This window comes from Dermacentor silvarum, chromosome 1, assembly GCF_013339745.2.
Source record: "Dermacentor silvarum isolate Dsil-2018 chromosome 1, BIME_Dsil_1.4, whole genome shotgun sequence".
NCBI lineage: Eukaryota > Metazoa > Arthropoda > Arachnida > Ixodida > Ixodidae > Dermacentor > Dermacentor silvarum.
The window spans coordinates 129,259,069-129,280,573 of NC_051154.1; the positions used below are offsets into that span (position 1 = coordinate 129,259,069).

At 48.7% G+C, this 21,505-nt stretch overlaps 2 protein-coding genes across 6 annotated transcripts in view; one reads left to right on the forward strand and one right to left on the reverse strand.

Annotated features, from left to right (window-relative positions):
* The window catches only part of LOC119436018 (zinc finger CCCH domain-containing protein 18-like), a 188,029-nt gene that overhangs the window by 115,492 nt on the left and 51,032 nt on the right, over nt 1-21,505 (reverse strand). For all 5 annotated transcript variants that reach the window (XM_049655203.1, XM_037702747.2, XM_049655204.1 and 2 more), the window contains 2 exons: nt 15,828-15,887; nt 7,045-7,311 (listed from right to left, as the gene is read on the reverse strand). In XM_049655203.1, coding sequence (XP_049511160.1) covers nt 7,045-7,311; nt 15,828-15,887 — 327 coding nt within the window. The remainder of the gene's footprint in view (nt 1-7,044; nt 7,312-15,827; nt 15,888-21,505) is intronic.
* LOC119436024 (cytochrome c oxidase subunit 4 isoform 1, mitochondrial) overlaps nt 1-21,505 on the forward strand; it is a 480,308-nt gene that overhangs the window by 105,987 nt on the left and 352,816 nt on the right. The gene's annotated exons all lie outside the window — the stretch shown is intronic.

The window sequence follows — 21,505 nt, forward strand, 5'->3', positions numbered from 1 at the left end:
CCCCCCCCTCCTATTGGGCTGCCTTCCCGCTTTCCTCCCATTGCGCTCGATTTGGCTCACCGTCGCACACTTTCACTCGGGAGGACGATGTTATCGCCCTTGGACTTTGTACAGAATATCACTGCAACCACAACGGCAGAAATGTGCCTGGAGTGGAAATATATGGCGCTTGAGCGTTCACTGAGCGAAAATTCACTAACTTTTTAAATCGCTTAACGAAAGAACAGGTGCGTCTTATGCACTGGTGCGACTTATATAAGGTTTTTTTTTTTTTTCGGGAAAGCTACCATGTTGAGGGGGGTGCGTCTTATACAAAGGTGCGACCGGAAAATACGGCAATATTATTGCACTTATCTTATGATAAATAATATTATAACAAACCTCCACCCAAAGGCACTGAGCATCAGTGGTAAAGTTGCTCTCCACTATAGCTCTCTTTAGCTTCACTAGCTTCAGCTCGCGCGCAAGAGTAAAAGTGGGACAAGGCAGACCGACGGGCGAGGATTGACACGACCGATAGCGTGAGGAAAGCAGCGTAAACAATGCCAGCCGAGCAACCACCGATGCGCGAGACGGGTCTCTCGCTTCGTTCGCACTTTGAGGAGGTGAAGCCTTTTATTTTTTCCGTGCAGTTCTGCAAAACGGAACCATATGCGCTCGCGCCGGCGTATTGTTTCTGAAATGGGGAGTTTGTGAGATCGACGGCGTTCTACCACAGAAAGGAGGTCGCAATGTCGATATCGGAGTGCATTGCTCACGAAATTCAAGGATTTTCAAGGAAGGAATAAAATTCCAGGACTTTCAAGGGCCTTGAAAACGCACTTTTCAATTTCAAAGGTTTTCAAGGATTTCAAGGACCTGTACGCACCCTGCTCTTGCACGCCGACATGGGTCCCTGTAAATGCGGGACTGGGTAAGTACCAATGTTCGAAGAAACTCTAACGCAGGCTTGGAGCACTGGGTATGTGCCACTCAGTCTGTGCTGGTCTCTTTGATGCCAACTTCGGTCACTTTGTATGTGCCAGTAGGTGTGTATATGAAGGTCTTGACGCCAACTTGAGCAACTAGGTATGCACCGCTGAGAATGTGCCGCTCTACAACGATGAAAAAGATCCACAAATTTCTCTGATGTTGAGCGGAATCGAACCCACGTCACAAGGGTTCCTCAAGGACAGATCCGATGCAATAGCAGGCTGCATCACAAATGCACTGGCTATGAGCCACTTTTCAATGAATGCCTTTCAGGCAAACGCTTTAGTGACCTGCGCCATGAATGCACTGGGCTTGTGCCACTCTTCAATAAACCCCTCGCCAACTTGAGTCACTGAGTGTGCGGCAAGCAAGGGAACAATTCTCAGCATTCACAGGCACGGGCGTGCCATGCTTCTTGTTTCGGAGACCTTGCACATACTTATCAGCAGTGCCATTGGATGAAGCAGCGTCTCCAGAAGGAAGTGCGAGAGAGGAAGCCGGATGCCACATGATGTGTTTCGAAGCGTTCGCCACGCACGAGCACGCCATGCATTTTGAAGGCCAAGCACAGGCTTCGCGGCAGCACTGAGTGTTCTTAGGGAAGCGTGAAAGAGGAGTCCCGCTGCAATACATGCCTCATATATATCTCATTTCGACGGTGGCTATACGTTATGTCGCTATAATGATTGAATGCTAAATGCATTACCGTCGACAGTCATCATGAAATGGGCTCTGCCGAATTTTTCGGGGAACTTTTCTTTTTTCTGGTGTTTTACAGGCCAAAACCAGCTCTGATGATGAGGCACACCATAGTGGAGGGCTCCGGATTAACTTTGACCACCTGGGGTTCTTTAACATGCACTTCAACGCAAGCACACGGGCGTTTTTGCTTTTCGCCTTTATCGAAATGCGGCCGCCGTGGCCAGGATTCGATCCCGCGACCTCGTGCTCAGCTGCGCAATGCCTTAGCCACTGAGCCACCGCGGCGGGGAACAAATCTCGCAAGTCACTCTCGCTGCAGAATAGTCTTCGATATACCCATCGCAACACTAAGCCTAAATACTCGCATTGACCCGATGCAGTGGTACCCCTTGCGCGAATCAATGTTCAAGGGGCACCTTGAGCCTGAACCACAAATATGAGCATGCACCCGTCATTCACATTACAATGTGCCATTTAAATAGCCAATATAGTCATCCATTGACAATAAGAGTTGACCAGGCAGGCCCCGCTGAATTCAAAAGTGGCTCTCTGCAAGCTCCTGCTCACTGTGGCTAGCGATGACTTCATTAAAATAAAAAATGCAATGCAAAATTTATTCTCTAGAGAGAAATTGTGAAGTGAATGGGGGAAAACGAGATGGGGTTGGATCCATTCTAACTGCTTGCGGATCCCCACAATCACGTTTGAGGAACCCCTGCTGTAGTGGACCAGCCCACTGGACCTGTACTGCTTAGAAAAGCATTCACATTGTAGTTTAACTCCTTCGCGCAATCGCAGCCACTCCCTTTCATTGTGTCTGGTTGCGCTCTCACTGTTCGCAAACACGTGCAGCTTGCAACTGACTGGTTGGCTTCCCCGAAAAACTTGGTTGTACGATGGCTGAACTTACCATATGCCCGAAATTCCGCCATGACAGAAGCATCTTGAGTCGCACAAAATCAGGCACACAATTGCAAGCTACAGTATTCACTCGATGTAACTTTTTTTTTTAAACGAATACTCATTTTTTTTATAGCTCTAAATTTCGCTGTCGTTAGTGTTATGTTAATTTCGCTTTGCTAGTGAGTGGTAGTGTGGTTACGGTCTAGTTACGGTGCTGCAGTAGCTTTCACGCGACTGTGTTCATTCGCGATGTCATGCCGACACATTGCTTTCAGTATGATGCCTGCTTCATGAGACAGGCAATTTTAATGGCCAAGCAACCGGGAAACTCCGCCGAAACTCCGGTGTCTGCACTGAGCACGTGTGTCTCGGAGACGTCGCACCTTTGTGGGTTTTTGTGTGGCTTTGCATTTGTGTGATCAGTGGCACCTCCTGTGCTTCGCAAGCGCCAAGTGGTTCAAATCTCGTTTCTTCAATCTCCATGGCAAACTCCGCTGGCAGAGATTGTCAACACGGTGGCGCTATTGTCGAATTTACGAGGGACGTTCCAAAACTAAATTTCGTCATATATTTTCGCACAGAAGCTTTATTGCCCAAACAAAATATACCATGACATTATGAACTATACAACACCTTGCACTATTTTTCCACATAGTCACCACTGACATTGAGATATTTGTCGTAGGGTGCAATCAGTTTGAAGACACCACTCTGGTAAAACTTGGTGCCCTGCGATGCAAAGAATTGTTGCACAGCCTGCTCCACCTCAGCATTTGACGAGACATAACCTCTTCACCATACAGGATCTGTAGGCGTTCATAGATGACGGACGTACCAGTCCAACGTGCCCATTCATACCGGATAACAGCACGCACTTCCATTGGCGACCACGTTGTCAGCACAGGTCTGTCTGCCATCGTGATTTGTACTCGAATAAACTCGGGCACGCCGGACTGCTGCTACTCTCTCCAGCGCTCTGCGCATGTGTCATTCGTCCTCCGCTGACGCGCCTTCCATCGTCGAACCAGCAACGGGCGTGGATTCTTATGGCGATTGTTTGCTTCACCTGCTGTACCAAGTTCCCATTTAGAAAAATGACGAAACTTACTTTCGGAACGTCCCTTGTATACGGAGACGTCACTCTTGTGCAAATCCAAGCAAGCCTGATTGCCTCCAACCGTAGTATGAGGCAGGGCATTATTAGAGATTTTCTTAAAGCCGTTCTAAGCCCAATAAACTTTATTTGTTTTAAATGAACGAGTATTTTGGACTATTTTTTGATTCTCGCGAGGTATGGAAAATCGGTCGGCAACTGTATGTAGAGCCCTACGTTGCTGCGGGCCAAAAACTAAGAATTACCTTAAACCCACAGGGGCTATTAAAATTATTCGGTAGAATTTGCATTACAAATGACGGGACTGCTGAAATTTCTTGAATTAACCAAAATTTCAAATTAATCGAGTACGAATTATCAAAGTTTTATTGTATTTGCTTCATTATGTAAATGAAAACTAGCTGCATATCTACAATTAGCACATTACATTACCTATTATCTGCAAATTTCATTCTCCAGTAGCAATAGCAATTAAAATTGTACTGGATGCCCAGGTCCCTCCTTAACTAATTGGCAATGTCTTCTTACTATGTTTAAAATGTGTTTCAGGGCCCCTTTAAATGTGAGGCCAATGGGAAGGGTCTTACTATGTTTAAAATGTGTTTCAGGGCCCCTTTAAATGTGAGGCCAATGGGAAGGGCTTCCATGGACCTCGTCAAGGCATGGCACCGCCTTCTGGATGAAATAGCTGTGCTCAATCTCAAACGAGCTTCACGGCTTGGAAGATCACTCGATCTGGGAGGTGGATAACAAGGAAAGCTCCGCCTCCTCAGACTATGAGTATGAGTAAAGAGAACTCATTTCGGAATTGTGATTCTTTGAATAAAGGTACCATTTTTTTTTCTGTTCATCTTGCATTACATTTGTTTTTTTTTAATTATTATTTCGTGTGACTGGAAAGTCGCACCTCGAATTTACGTTCGAGTAAATATGGTAGATAGAAATATGGTAGATAGAAACAAACACCAAAAATTTTGTTCCCACACAGCTAACAAAATTTGTTTTCCGTATTCATGTGATATTGAATACAACAAATTTCCAAACTTACTTCTTGAATGAAATACCGTATTTTCCGGTCTACATGTCGCATCTTTGTATAAGACGTACCCCCCTTAAAACAGCAGCCTTTCCGGAAAAAAAACATATACTATACCCTTAGTCGCACTGGTGTATAAGACAGCTGTTCGTTCGGTAAGCGATTTAAAAAGATTTAAAAAACGTTTCCCTCCGTAAACTCGGGCCACGCCCAAGTGTATGGGTGCCATAGATTTCCACTCCAGGCGCAGTTCTGCCGTCGTGGCTGCTGCGATGTTCCCTATAAAGTCCAAGGGCAATAACATCGTCCCCGTGGCCGTGTGCTGTATGTGCGAGTGAGAGCGTGTGACAGTGAGCCGAATCGCGCACAAGGGAGGAAAGCGGGAAGGCAGCGCGGAAGGTATGAGGGGGGGGGGGGGGCTTGTACTCTGTAGCAACTGCATAGTTTGCGCAGCGGCGCACGCCGTATCTTGACAGCGATCTGCAGATGCGACAACTTTGGGGTCAGTCGACTCGCGGTCGGCCTGTCGCCGCTTGCGTTGCTGCTACATCCTTCTCGCACAGCACTCGGAAACTCTATCACGAGAAGAACCCGGCACCTCGATAGCGCGCACAGAACCCGTAGCAGTTGAGTCAACCAGCGCGCTTTCGCATGACCATAACATCGAATCCGATTTTGACGGCAGTTTTTCCGGAAAAAGGAATGTACATAAGTTGAACCATTCTATTAGAAGCACCGACAACAAATTCAGAAAAAAAAACGCGCCTTAACACCGGAAAATACGGTATGAATTTTGAAATATTCGACTGGTATTTTAAATTTACAAACTTTTGCATACCCAAATTTTATCAATTATTTTGTTATATCCTGTTTTGTTGTTATCACAGTGTCAAACAGGAAAAAAAAATTAAACAAAGTAAACCCTCGTTAACTCGAACTCTGATATCTTGAACTATAAGGTATACCTGAAAATTTTTTCCAGCTGTGGCGTCAACCTACGTGCTTTTCACCCCTTACTCAAAGTCCTTGCACCAGACTGCGGATCGCTTGATATCTCAAGGGGGTAACAGCGCCAACTAGCCCCCCAGGCCATCCTTGAAATCTCGACTTCGAAAGTATCAGGGAAAAGGCATCAGGGCAGCGTCACTTGTGCTCACTTTTCGCCTGGATGAGCTAGATGCCACGTTGTGCGTGCTTCCTGCTTACCTTTCCCTTTATTTTCTATCGCCGTTTGCATGCACTTGCTTGGCTGATCGTGGCCATTTCGTTGTGGCTTCATGCAGCAGCGGTGAGACGTGAGTTGCAGTCTTCTTATTTTCCTCGCATTTTCGATGCTATGAGATCGGCAGTGCGATCACTAGCTACCGCCCGGTGAAAAGTATGTGCAAGAAAAGTTGCCTAGTTGCCTTTTATTTGGTATTTTCAAAGTCGAGATTTCGAGATATCCGAAGTCTGGCGCAAAAACTTTTCTAGATAAGGAGTGAAAACCATGGGCTGACACCGCAGCAGGGATAAAATTTCAACTTTAATGATATTTCGAGGCAGAGTTCGAGTTAACGAGAGTTTACTGTACATAACACATATTACAACTTCAAAGTTCTAGTCTGTAGCAAAAAAGAAAAAAAGTTGGCATTTGACAATTCAATGAGTGTGCTGCATTTTAATAGAAGCAGGTGAGGACATTATTGCTTCTGAACCAAGGCTATTTTGTGCTAAACACCGCTTACACATTTGCACTGGCTATGGGTGAACAAAATACGCGAAAGCATGCACACTGTGCCCTGGGAATGACTTGCACAACACGAGTGTTGTACACTGCTTGGAGGGGCCAAACGCCCGTTGAACCATGACACAACAAAAGCAGATCTGTTATGCCTCAAGCCAAATTGGGAGCTTTATTTAAGAGGAGCCTCTGAAACAATTTTTCAGCTGTGGAACACAATTGGCATAGCTGAGGTCAGGAAGCGCAATTGTCTCTGCTGAGGTGGCCGTAGTTACTAGCCCCTCTCTCCCCATTCTTGAGCACAAAGCTACTCGCGAGTCATAAAAATCTGCTGGTGGAGTGTGCCGACTAAAGTAGTGGCTGTTTTGATGAAGTGCAAACCTGTTGAGCACCTGTTGTTCTATATGCTTGAACCGTTTTGTGCCGAACCAGTAACCAATGTTGTTGTTTTTCCCCCCTTTCAATTTCAGGCACGTTCCAAAAATATCTATTTGGATTCGGTTTGGGGTGACCCTGGTTATAATGACGTTCAACTTTATTTGCACACCCATACTAAACACCCAACAAAAGCAAGAAAGTAGCAAGAAAGCCCACCATGACTGCAGCTGGTCCTCCAATTGGTGGTGGCATATGGTGGTGTGGAGGCTTTGGAACAGTAGCAAACATGTTGTAGTTTCCCCGGTCATTAATGCCTGGGTGGATGAACCGACAAGAAGAACCCCACGTGCACTGCCCTTTGTTGAAAAACCGGCAGATTGGCCGCGGCACCTGGGCAGCCTTACGTGTGGCTCCAGCACCTCCACCAGCCCCCTCAGGCAGCTCCCCTTCTTCCAAGTCATCGTCCTGCACCGACAGCTCAGTCTGTTGGGAAAGAGGTGAAGGCATAGCAAGAATGTGATGCAAGGGCAGTTCCAAGATAGGGGGAAAATTAAGGACAGCATCACTCACAACACTAGTGCAGAATGCATGCACTACTTGTGACCCAATGGAGTCCCAGTGGTACTTCTCTAAGGAAGGATGGGGCAAGGGTGTTAGATGTCAACATTCGCTCAATGCAAGCTGTTAAAACAATAGGGAAACACAGCTTTTGAATGATTTCTGGGCCACGATGAATGTGTCCCATTGTGGTTTACACCACGGGTTCTCAAAGTGGGTTCCGCAGAACCCTGTGTTTCCGCAGGCCTCTCCTCAGGATTCAGCAAGCCACTGATAAATATTCCGTGGTTGCGCGCTCGTGAAGTCCGCATCACCATAGTCATCAGCGGAAATCGTACGTGACAGCAACGCCGGAACGCTTCATGCCTAATTGTGCCTTTAAAGCATTTATTCTCGCGTTTATCGCCATGCATAACAGCACGTTGGCGACTGGCCACGTGCCTCCAAAACTGCACAGTACTTTCGTTTTGACACGGTGCACGCGTCAGCCGTGTGCATTAAAAAATGCGTAGTCGCCATCCCTGATCATGGCGATAGTGACCGCGGTTACGTCCGCAGTTGCTGCAGCAAACGGGAGTTTCATTTTGCCTTGGTGCGTGCGCCGGCCACCTGCCTTCAGAACTGCAAGGTCACCGTTGATAGCGGCTGCGGTTTCGTCCGTAGCTGCTGCGGCAAACACTAGTTTCGCTTTGACTCAGTGCAAAGATGTCGAGGATGAAGAACACAGTCTACATCGCAATGGATGGACAATTTGTTGGCGAACAGCTCACTGGCTAAAAATAATCAGCATGTGCGCCCGGTAGTGAAAAGCGTGCCTCAGATGAAGACGCGCGCCACAGCCGCATTGCGAAGGAAGTCTCGAGGCCTTTGCCACTGCGAGCGCTAATCAGACACGGGATGACGATAATTGTAGTTTCTGCACTGCTTTTGTGCAAAATAGAAACAGGATTTGCTGATTCACCCAGTAAATAAAAGCGAGTTGACATAGTAAGCATTTATTTTCTTAATACCAGCGATAATTCATTCGACATTAGGTTAATTCAGACATTTTTTCCACTCCCGTGAAATCCAAATTAACAAGGTTTTACAGGACGCAAAATAGAGTCGGCACTAATTCAAAGACTTCTTGTAATGAAAGGTTATAAGTCTCCCCGTGTGATCTGCACTCAAAACTCATTCTTTCTCGGCATGCCTTAGTTGTGATGCTGTCTTGTCTTGGCTCATGGCAATTACAACCAGTTTGCAGCAGATGGATTGCACGTCACCATCAAATTAGCCTGTCCACCACCACCATTACCCCCAAACATGTGGCACACTACACCTAGCATCTTTACTGGAGAGGGGGGGGGAGGGGTGTTCCTTGGCACTGGATGAAACTTAGCAGGGTTCCCTGGGACCAACATGCTTGAGAACCCTTGGTTTACACCATAAAATTTTCCAGGGCCACTTGAAGAGGCTGTTCAAGCTTGCTGCAGACGAGGCTGCAGACATCTTTATTGATGCTGTAGCAGCTGTGAAGGTGTACAGCGAGACGGAGGTTGGCTTCACTAAAAATATGACCATTGTTTATAATGGCACCTGGCTCACGCGCTGTCATAGCTCCCACATTGGGGTAGGATGCATAACAGAATTCCTACAGGGCTTGTGCTGGAGAGTGTTGTTCTTTCAAACTTCTGCCTTGGGTGCAGCCTGGGGCCAGCAGTGTGTGGCCCCACATACATTCAGTGAAGGCAGCAGCATCAGTGTCCAAAAAAAAAAAAAAAAAAAAACACTGATGTTGGCTCTGGCCAAATGGAAACGGAGGTCACATTGCAGCATTTTGGCCGTTCATTGGCTAAGAACGACCTGCAATACACAACAGTCGTCTCTGATGGAGACAGCGCCGCGTTTTCAAGGTGTTGCGAGATGAGCAGCCACGTGGGTCTTAGCAGTCATAAAAGACTGCATAAACCATGTAAAAAAAAATAATGGGCACTGGCCTTCGCTCCACTGTAAGCAAGGCCAAGAAAGGGGAGCCACTTGGTGGCAAAGGTGGGCTCACAAAACAGCCGATAAAAAAGCTCACCAAGTACTATGGCCTGGCTATCAGCAAGAACACCAACGATGTTGCTGCAATGCACAAAGCTCTCATGACCACGTATTATCACATGATATCTATTGACAGTGACCGCCACCATGAGCTGTGCCCCCCTGGCCCTCTCAGCCGGTGTGAGCAGAAAGCACCAGAAGCAAAAAGCACAGCCTGCTCATAAACACAAGCATTGTGCCCGTGTATCAGCGTCTTTCAGACGTCCACTTGTTGGTGCGGTGCAAGGGTGGAAGGATCAAGAATGCAGCCGAGAGCTTGCACTCTGTTATTAGGTCAGCACTGTCGAACGACAAGCATGCCTCGCTTCTTGTGGTAGAGACAGCAGTAAATGAGGCAGTCGTGAAATACAATTCAGGGAGCCAAAGAGCCTACTCGGAAATGTGTTCCACCTTGGGTGTAACGTGCTGGTGCCCGTGCCCTTCAAGAAAAGGATCAAGATCTCCTGAAGAAGGCGTCCAAAGCCCACCAAACGAAGAGGCAAAGGTGCAAGAAGATGCCTGACAGCAATGATGCCAAATATTACAGCCCTGGCGTGTTCTAATAAATCTGCACTGCTTGCAAAACTTTGCAGCCCATTTTCTCAACTGTGTTTTTTTTTTTTTTTTGCCGGTCACCTCACTCGTGGAAAGCATGGCAAAACAATGGCTTGACCGATTTTGATTCTGTTTGTTTAGCTGTGATCCATAAACTGTGCTGTACATCAAGACAATCTTGAAATGTTTCTTTATCTTTCCAATATTTTATTTCACAATAACTACATGGCTCTATGCAGTGAAGCAATGTCACATGCATGTCAAGCTGAGCAAAACATTCTTAGGCACTAAAAAAAAAAAAAAAAAAATCTAACACTGTCTTGATGTAGATTAGACATTTGGGCAAACATACAAAGTATTCCCAGTTCCCTATCGTGTTTCGTTACTGTGCCAGGCTTTCAACATGCAAGGAAAATGTAAATTCTTATAAAAGAAAATTAATGAAGATAGTATATTAATTACATTTTAGATCTGTCTCTGTATTGCAATGCGCAGTGGGTGTGCCAAATGACAAACATGACAACCCTTTCTGCCAAGAAACAAGTTATGTCACCCCCCCCCCCCCCCTAATTTGCACTTTTCATTTGTCTTGGTACTTCACATCACACACACTTTGGGTATGAACAAATTGAAACGAAATCAAAAATGCAAGTACGTCCCGACCTGCACTGTAACTCAAGAAACCGTGACCAAAAAATATAAACACAGTTGAACCCTACAATAACGTAATTGGCGGGGAAATTGAAAAATTTGGCTATCGCGAAATAACAGTACAAATACAGAAATGGGTAACAAAATTAAAATTTCATGCCAAAATTTAGTTAACTTGCCTTGTCAACCCTTGTCATGAAGTATACGCATACATTTACCTCCGCAATGCAACAAGTACAGTGAAATTAACAAACTATTTAGAAATCCCCTGCTGACCTTCTTATACCTCCAACGTAAAAATATTTCAGTACTATGAATTTCAGAATACCGAACTGTTAAGAATAAGAATCGTTATTCAGTTTCCTTGTCATGTCAACAATGCCTCAGTACTACGAACTAATATTCCGAAATCTAGGGAATATTGAAAGAGTCGGCTAGCTGAAAGAGTAGGCTAGCAGACAACAAGGCAGAGAGAGCGGATGCCTCGGCGCATGGCTCAGAAAAACCTGAAACGGTGCCCGCAAAGAAAAAAAAAACAAAGAAAAAAAAAAAACGAAAGCGAGATTTTCTTCCTTCTTTTTTAAATATTTAATGGCGGAGGCAACAACGCAGAGGCTTTGCAAGTGCATGCTCCACCAAGAAAAGTGTCGGCTAGCAACGCAAGCACATCTCTTCTTTCTTCTACCCTTCTTTCTGTGCATGCCTCTTCGCGCTTCTTTCTGCAGCCATACTAGATCACGCGCGGAGAAATGTAACCTTTGTACTAGCAGGCATGCACCACGAGCATACCACACAGTCGCACTTTGCACTTTTCAAATGGTGTCGTTTACGCGTGCTTGCGCATTGGCATAATTCAGGCGTCCGCTTCAAGTGACACAGTTACGGTGTCCACCGCAACAAACATTTCGCTTCGGAAGCGACATGGAGCTACCTTTTTGTTAGTAGTTTCTCAGCATGAGTGTCTGTTCTGCACACGTCATTCTTATTAAACGGTGCTTAGGTGGTGTGTGGCGGCGGAATCGGTCAATAACATGTTGATGACGATGTGGCTGTACTTAAAAAAACAAAAAGTCTAAAAAAAGCAACACAGTAGCCATGACAACTTCTGGAGCGTACAGCTGATTCCAGCACCAGGTCGTTTTTGTAAACAAAGATGGCGGCGCCCACGCAAGCGCAATATGGTGGTACTTTACGCAATTCAAAAGCAAAGAAATTTGAGCGCATTTTTGAGTCTGCTGAACTTGCGCAAGTAGATAATGTGTGGGGAAACGTCTCGTCAATTTTCGTTATTGCGGGATTGCAGTTTAGGAAGATTTCGTTGTCTTGAGAATTTTGTAGTCGTGAGATTTTGTTATCAGGGGTTTCGGCTCTAACAAATAAATAAAATAAAAGCCCGACTTCGTTGCGTCATGTGCTCGGTCGCGGAGCCCAAGGTGCCGATGTGCAAAATGCTTAGCCGCGGGTTCGAGGAGTCTGTGCGTGATGTGCTCGATCGCCGAATCCGAGAGCCGATGTGCAAAGTGCTTAGTCGCAGACACGAGGAATCCATGCATGATGTGCTTAATCGCAGAGTCCGACGGGCCGATCTGCAAAATACTCCCCCCCACCCAAGTTACATGGTATCCCCAGTCCAAGCCGTAGGGATGACACAGCAGCGAGCCGTGCCTTGACGGCTGTCGAGACGCATATCTATGCGCCTGTTCAGAATGAGATCCTGCGGCAACACTGCGGTGAGACTGGTACGCCAGCTATCACGTGCACTGCACTTACTAGCTACGCCTGTGTCTTTCCCGTGGAGCCCTTGTCGCATGCCCCCCCCTCGCAGTGCACATTCAGTGTCTCGGCTTCAACGCCCCAACAACACTGCCTTGACGTTTGGCCCCAAGGATGCCTCCTCGGCTTGCGGTGCTTGGCATCAGGGAAGTGTCCAGCGTGGGTGGCAGTCTCGCTGCTTCCTGATTTTTGTCGCTGCATCCACCCGATTTTCCACAGGTGCCAGGCCGGGCGCTGCTACCGCACACTTCAAAAGCGCCTGCCATCAACACTGAACCTATGTTCACGGGCGCGAGTGACATTCAGATGTTGGCAACACGCTAACCTCGATCTAGCGGGCTGGGTCCCATCGTCGCGGACTTGTCACAACGGTCGCGGCATCGGCAGATGCCGCATTCGATGTAGCTGCCCTTGGTGTTCCCACATTGCGGCGTTGGTTGGCGCTACAGTATAAGCCAGTGCCGCACCTAGACTCAGCCCCCTTTGCAGATCACTTTCAAGATAGGCCATGCAACCGCGCAATGGGCAATTGCTTTCCTACTTTCAACTGTTTGTCTTTCCTACTTCACTGCAGCAAGTTCAGGGTGAGTTCGCGAGGAAAAGAAAAAACACTTCTTGATTGGAAAAATAGGGGGTGCATTCATTATGCGATGTCGGGATAAGGGGGGATTGCCAACGGCCCTCTGCCTCGACACACCGAGCCCCGCGGTTGGCGCATGCCTGCGCATCAACCGCGGTCCGGTACAAGCTCGAGGAAACAATAGACAACCACGTGTACACTCGGAAAGCATTTATTACGACTGCAACTAACACTTCGAGCAGGCCAGCTAGCTATAGTTGACATCGCTGAGGGTTCCCTCGAAGAGAGTAATACACTAGGTAAAGAAGGGCTTCCGACTTACCAACTGGGGGAATACGGGGGGCCGCGGCGTTTGCCGCGGCAAGAACGCGGTTGACTAACCACGTCCCGGGAATATGGGAGCGGCGGCGGAGCTTCCGCCATCGCTGCTTGCTGGGGACCAAAGAGACCCGGGCGATATCAGCGGGATCTCACGTGACCCACCCGGTGGCGCTGATAGCGCTTGCGATTCCCGCGCGCCGCCCGCGGAAGGAAAGTTTCCCCTCTCCCAACTCTCCCTGGCACGCATGCGCTTGACGCGACGTTCGCTGCCCGTGCGGCGGTTATGGGACCCGAGGATTCCCACATCCCTCCACCCTTAAATATTGCCCTACGGCGGAGAAATCGCTGGAACGACGGCACTGACAAAGTATCCGGGCAGATGCGATGGTAAACTCCGGCAGGAAATGTCCGAATCCATGTTGATAGGCAGCACAGTCCTGTGTGGCGGCCGCCCACATGTGACAGCCGTCACAGTGGTTGACGATGACGGGGGCTGAAGATGGCTTGCCCTCAAGATGCGCGCCGCAATGTCCACCCAGGAACAGCGGGTCAGGACTTTCTCGAAGCGGCGCGCGCGCCGGCATGATGAACCTCGCACCGACGCACCCTCGTGGGAGTATGATGGTAGGGCTCCCTCCTCGTGGCTGTCATGTGCTGCTGCATCGGGCCGCGAACAGGGAGGGGCCGAGACAGCAGGCAGTGACGTGGACCATGGCAGCAATAGCAAGTCGAGGCGGCTTCACTCGTTCTGCAAAGTCGCTCAAATGCACTCCACAAACACTTAGATTTAAGGCAGTAGAGGCCGCCGCAGCGTCGGCCGTCTGACACGATGCTGAACCACCCGTCTACCGCATAGCTTTATGTGGCAACGAGAAGAAAAAAAAAACAAAAAAACAATCCAGTTCGTTTGAATGAAGTTATTCGCTTCGATTGAATTTTTCCGGTCCGATACAGCGCGAAAAAGGGCGATGCTCGTATGAACAAAGCGCTCTCTGGTCCCCCGAGATTTCGGTTATTCCGCCCGCAAAATATTGAGTTCATTTGAACAAAATAAGCTTTCTATTTCGAACGAGGTTTCTCCACTCGGCGAGTATAGTAGAACTAGCGAATCCGGTTGCACCCGCTAAATGTCACGGCATGGTCATCTTCGAACATGCGACCGGCAGCTCCGCAGAGCCTTAGGCCTAATCGCGTCCATGACGGATACCAATGCCACCAAAAGACCCATAAAGGGTTCCAATGAGCCGCCGCGAGGAGATGCAGGCCTAGCTAAGTGGTCCCCGCTCGCTGCTCAACACGCAGCTTCCGAGCAGACTCCTGGGACTGCGCCCCGCTGACGTCCTAGCCAGCGTTTCCGGCGCCCAGCTCCCAGATCCAAAGATACAGAAAGGAGGCTATTTACATATGTACAGGGAAAATCGACCACCGCGTCGGCTGCTGCACTCACTCGCTTCGGGCGTACTCTTAAAAGAAAACTTGCTGCAAATCTCAGCGTCTACACGAGTTCGGCGACACTGGCGCAGCGTTAACTCGCCCTCAAGAAAGCACACACAGATCTAGCCAGCAATCACGCCTTCGGCTGAGGCCTAATGCTGGTACGGAGAGATCGTCGTCCCGTTTTCCAAGAGCTTGCCCCACGTTGGGCGCCAAAATGGCGGGATAAGGGGGGGGATTGCCAACGGCCCTCTGCCTCGACACACCGAGCCCCGCGGTTGGCGCATGCCTGCGCATCAACCGCGGTCTGGTACAAGCTCGAGGAAACAATAGACAACCACGTGTACACTTGGAAAGCATTTATTACGACTGCAACTAACACTTCGAGCAGGCCAGCTAGCTATAGTTGACATCGCTGAGGGTTCCCTTGAAGAGAGTAATACACTAGGTAAAGAAGGGCTTCCGACTTACCAACTGGGGGAATACGGGGGGGGGGGGGGGGGGGGGGGGGGGGGGGGGGGGGGGGGCGCTTGCCGCGGTAAGAACGCGGTTGACTAACCACGTGCCGGGAATACAGGAGCGGCGGCGGAGCTTCCGCCATCGCCGCTTGCTGGGGACCAAAGAGACCCGGGCGATATCAGCGGGATCTCACGTGACCCACCCGGTGGCGCTGACAGCGCTTGCGATTCCCGCGCGCCGCCCGCGGAAGGAAAGTTTCTCCTCTCCCTGGCACGCATGCGCTTGACGCGACGTTCGCTGCCCGTGCGGCGGTTAGGGGACTTGAGGATTCCCACAGCGAGTAAATAGGGTATTTCCCTTTCATGAGCAAAGCTTGAAAATTAGTACTCTAAAACAATGCTTAGTTTTCTTTTAGCTGAAGAATTGTCATATAAGTCATTTCGTAAAACATTTATATGTTGCATGCAGTAAATAAGGGTTGAAATCTTTGAAACTTGACTGAAAACAGCAAAAAAGACAAAGATAACCTGTATCACCTAGGTAAATGCCCTATAATAGAACTCAGTAGCCAATCAAATGCAATACTAAAAAAAAAACTCACACCACTGACGTCAGACACTTCACCATCATCTTCTGCCTCCCCCTCTTCTAGGTTGTCTGCCTGAAAAGACAAATACATAATAAATAAATAACAATAAAGTTATTTGTAAGCGTTTCACGCATCCACAATGCACTTCAATTATTTTATTTAGATTAACCTTTTCTGTGCCAAAATATCACCAAATCGTTTTGATTTTTTTGTCCGATTCATTTTGAACAGCTTTCCTTATTGCATTATCAAAAGTTCATTTGTTGTTTTCTGTTGTCTGCTATTATCAATATTTTCATGTTTTTAAGCTGAAAATAGGCAGGGCCACAGAAGCCACTAGTATATGACGCTTGACATTTCTTGGAACAGAAGTCAACCATACTTTTGCTGGACACTATGCAATGCATCCTTCCTGGTGCTGCAATGAAAGGAAATTGCTGAGGTGCCGACAGCAAAGAGTTCTCACTAAAGAAGAGGTCACCACAAATTCAACTATTCCTCGCAATCATCAGTACTAAGTTAAAGCTCCAAACAATTCACTAGAGCTTTCAAGCTCAATATGTTTACTTGAGGGTAAAGAAACGCAGAAAAACACTGATTCCGGCATTGAGAAATGCGGCCATTGCCACTGCAGCTGCCTAACTCCATGCTGCCATTTTTAAGACCCAGTGGAGCCAGACTTCTCGTGTTTTTGCGCAGTTCTCTAAAGGCCCATTCACACTACGCCAACACGAGAATGATTTTGGTCAGCCGACTGATGACATGAGCAGTTTACAGGACGGAAAACGCTGTCGCCAACAGTCGGCAGACCAAAATCGGTGCCGTGTCAGCCTAGTGTGAATCTGCCTTGCAGCACTGCATGCAATCTCGAAAGCCACGACGCCAGCACCACATGCACTACGCCTATTTGGATGATTTAGATAAATTTGGACCAATGGATGCTCAAGCGTTGCTTGTTTTTCGTTGCTGTCGATATTGACACAGTCAGAGTCGGCTTAATGCGGCACCACACACCCGATGCACCGCTGTTACACGAAGTTGCAAAGAGTTGGCAGTGGCTACGCCATTATTGGGAGATCACGGTTCGTCCACGCTTTGTTTACGTTGCTGCTGATAAATGTTCGCGATGGCGTTGTACCTTTCAAACTTTGTACTTTTATGCCCGAAACAACATTAAAAATGTAACTTCGCTGCTCTCAGCATGCGTGTAGCTGAAGCTGATGCCATAACAGCTAGACCTTTGCAAAATGCAGGCATGCCACACTAGTTTCCACTTCCAGCCCATTAGAACTCTTTGCTATCGTATACAGAATGCACTCATGCCCCGCTGCTGGTATATCACGAGCACTCGAAGAAAAAATGGGGGTGGCTGCTTTGAAATGGCTGGCAACTGGATCTGGCCAGGCATCGTTTCGAAAGATCTAAGACACTGCATTTCGTTCTTTCCATGACATTTTGAACGGAAACTTACAGCTTCATGCAAAACAGTGCCGCAAAAAAATTACAATACTGAAATTACAATTTTTGAACAAAGTGGTGTCCACTTGTAACTGCCGACGCCAGCTTCAGTGTCGGTAATCTTCCCGCGTTTTGAAGGGCAAGTCCACATACAGTCGGCAATCAATTTTCCGGATCTGACTAGGACCGAAAAAGTCCGAAAAATCAAACAGCCGAAAAATTTATTCAGCCAAAAAATTTAAAATTCTTTAGGAGGGAGACGCAGGGATCAGATCGAAAAAATCGCGAGAAAAAACTATTTTTGGAAACGACGCGTTTCGGTATCTGCAACACCTAATCTATGCTGTATCAAAATGGTTTCGCTAAAAACGCACTAAAAGTGCCAGAAAAAAATTAATTTGTCAGCACGCAGGGTGAGAGAACAGCTTTAAATCGCGCAAAATCACCGCACTTCACAAAGCCATATTTCGTATTTCCCGCCGAGCGCCGCGCCGCCATCTTGGCCTAGAGTGACCTAGAATACTGGGGAGTGTCCAAAGCACTGCGTGAATGCATGGGAGGAGCGAGGACCTTTTCTTGGGAACTCCTGCGCTGCGGCGTTGCTGTACCGGACCAGTGGGCTTTCCTCACTGCGGAAGCCGCGGCAAGACGGCGGGCGTCTGCTATGAGCCTGATATTTTGGTTACTATTAGCCAACATCGCGATATTTTGGGATATATTAAGTACCACGTCACCGCAAGGTAATACCGCAGTGAGTCCCCACACAGAGAACACGTTTTCCTGCTGTGAATACGGGTATTTTGTCTATATCCTTCTAGCTCGCTTGGTCTGCGCTTACGCGGCTGTTTGGGTAATGCATTCTGCGCGCTTACGTACTTCATTCAGTTATGCGTGGAATGAGCAACGTGAACGTGCTGCAGAAGAAAAAAATCTGGAGATCGCGATGATGACCAGGAGTAACCAGGAGAACGTAGCAGATATCGCTAGCTCATGCTAACACTTTTACACCCTATCGTTTCCTTTCTTTTATTTCATGCATTCGATTTGTTTTACAAGACTGCTTCCCATGCTCTGCTGTTTCTTTATTAATTCAGAGTTATTTGGCCGCACAACGGTTAATTCGAACTACTTTCGGAGTTCGGTGAGCGAGGAGCGCCGCAAATGTGCGACGCAAAAGAGCAAGAACGGCGCTAGTGTCCAACCAAAACGAAGCGGCGGAGTCCGCATCGCCACAGCCATCAGTTGAAATCGTACGTGAATGACAGCAACGCCGGAACACTTCGAGCCTATTTGTGTCTTTAAAGCTGGTATTCTTGCGTATACCGTATTTACACGATTGTAGGTCGACCCATTTTTTCAAATTTGTCAATCCAATGTTGGGGGGTCGACTTAGAATCGAAACCGAACTGTGTACCGCTAGTAATGGCAAGAGAAACGAGAAATCAGGGGCGCGGCGGCGTGGTTACAACTTTGCACCTCGTTTTTATGGTTACGGTAGAAGCGTAGCGTAATAATTTACTGTATTGCATACATTTTGATTGCGCGCACCACGAGCGCACGGCTCTTGTGGGAGCATCGATCATGGAAGAGCCGCCGTTTAGGGGGTATTGGTAGATGGCAGAAGAGCCGCCGTTTGGGGGGTATTGGGAGCTGGCGGAAGAGCCGCCGTTAGGGGGTATTGGTAGTTGGCGGACGAGTGGATCCAAGAATGACGGAGGAGATGAAGTTACGTCATCTGATGCGCGGGGTCAAGGAGCAACTCTTTGCTGGCCTCATACCCTCCGAAGACGGTTGTGGAGTTCTTATCCGAGGCCGTAACCACGGAAAAGATGCTTCTGCATCGCTCGAACTTGTATGAGCGGCAAGCGAACAGCATGTCTTCTGCTGACATTTTCACGGCCATAGGAAGCAACGGCGACTCACTGCGAGAACTCATCCGCTCTGTAGTGCGTGAAGAGTTGCGAAAGGCCGCTGTAACACCGCAACCTACGGTAAGCTCCATAGCGAGCATTATCAAGGACGAACTGCACCAGGCGCTTCGTGATACCTTGCCTCCTGCTAAAGCTGCGGCAGTACCTCCTGAATACCCCCGTGCGACCTACGCGGAAGCCCTGAAGCGCCTTGCTTCCTCTCCGCCGCTATTCGTTCGTGCTCCTCCTACGGTGTCAGTTCAGTCGGTGCAGCCGATACCGTACTACGACGCTGGGTACACGCCGCCGCCCGTTGTTCATGCCGCTCCATTTGCCCATCGTACGGAGCAAGCGGTTCACTACGTCGACGATAGACGCCCGCCCCCTCGGAAGTCGGATGTTTGGAGCACACCCGATTATCGGCCTCTGTGCTTCCACTGCGGTGAAGCTGACCACTTGTACCGCCAGTGCCCATACCGGCGCCTTGGGATTCGCGGCTTTTCCGCATACTCGCCGCCGCCCCGATACGGCCAACGACCCCGGGACATTCAGGAATACCTGTCCCAGCAGCGCTTGCCACCGCCTGCCAGGCGGCAGTCGCGTTCGCCGTCTCCGAGACGATTTTCACCTCCGCCCCAGCGGTATTCTCCCGAGCGGTCGACCAGTCCCCGCCGGGAAAACTAACTGAGGCGATCTTTGGGGGCGAGGTCGCTGACGGTCGAAGCGCTGAAGACCTCCGACGGACGCAGTTACGGAAAGATACCGATCCGACACCACCTGCAACTGAACGGGACGACCGGCTTTCGCTCGATATACCAGTTACTGTTGACGGTTATGCCGTTAGTGCTTTAGTGGACACCGGCGCAGACTACACGATACTAAGCGGCAAAATAGCAACGCAGCTGAAGAAAGTGATCACGCCCTGGCATAACTCGCAGATTAGGACGTTACTCCGCTGGGCGCCTGCACGACTAGAGTTGAGATTCAAGGATCTACATTCGTAGCGAGCTGCCTTGTCTTATGCGAATGCTCCCGCGACGTTATCCTTGGGGTTGACTTCCTGCAGGAGTACGGCGCAATTATCAATCTGCAAGAGCGTCGTATCACTTTCTCTGCCGAAAGAGCAATCGACGTGCAAGACGGCCGACGGCACGACGACGTACTTCGTGTTTCTGCTGACAGTGTAACGCTTCCTCCACGTGCCAGTGTCCTCGTCGACGTCATATGCTGTGGCTTACACGATGGCGAAGCGGTGGCCGAAAGTAACTTGGAACACCTACTGAAGCAAGGTGTTTGTGTGGCTCGCAGTGTTAGACAGATTCGTGCTGGTCATTCGCAATTGCTTGTTACCAACTTTAGCTACGAGCACCGACACCTGTTCCGCGGCACTTCGTTAGCGTTTGCAGACGCAATAGCAGACGTTAACTGTTTCACGTCAGAAGTAGTGGAGACAGCAGACACGTCTCTGGGCCATCTTGACATCAATTCTGAACTGTCCACCGATAGCCAGACAGCACTGCGCAAGCTCTTGATTGAATTCAGGACCTGCTTCGCACATTCTTCCAAGGTACGCCAGACTTCCATCACTAAACACAGGATCATCACGTACGAAGACGCACGCCCGATACACCAGCAGCCTTACCGCGTGTCGGCAAGAGAACGCCAAGCCATACGTACGCAAGTCCAGGAGATGCTTGACGATGGTGTCATCGAACCTTCAAACAGCCCGTGGTCATCTCCGGTTGTTCTTGTGAAAAAGAAAGACGGAACGCTACGCTTCTGTGTCGACTACCGCAAGCTCAACAACGTGACTAAAAAGGACGTGTACCCGCTGCCGCGTATCGACGACTCGTTAGATCGACTTCGGCGCGCCCAGTACTTTTCTTCTCTCGATTTAAAAAGCGGGTACTGGCAAATCGAGGTAGACAAACGCGACCGCAAGAAAACAGCCTTTGTGACTCCAGATGGGCTCTATGAATTTCGAGTGCTTCCTTTTGGCTTGTGTTCAGCCCCGGCTACTTTCCAGCGAATGATGGACACTGTTCTTACTGGACTGAAGTGGCAGGCCTGTCTTGTGTACCTGGATGATGTGGTCATCTTCTCTGAAACGTTCGAGCAGCATCTTCACCGCCTACGGAGTGTGCTAGAAGCCATCCGATCGGCAGAGCTCACACTTAAGCCCGAAAAGTGCCACTTTGGTTACGAAGAGCTCAAGTTCCTCGGTCATGTAGTAAGCGCCAAAGGGGTCCGACCCGATCCAGACAAGCTTGCCGCTGTGGCCGCGTTTCCAGCTCCTGCCGATAAGAAGGCCATCCGGCGCTT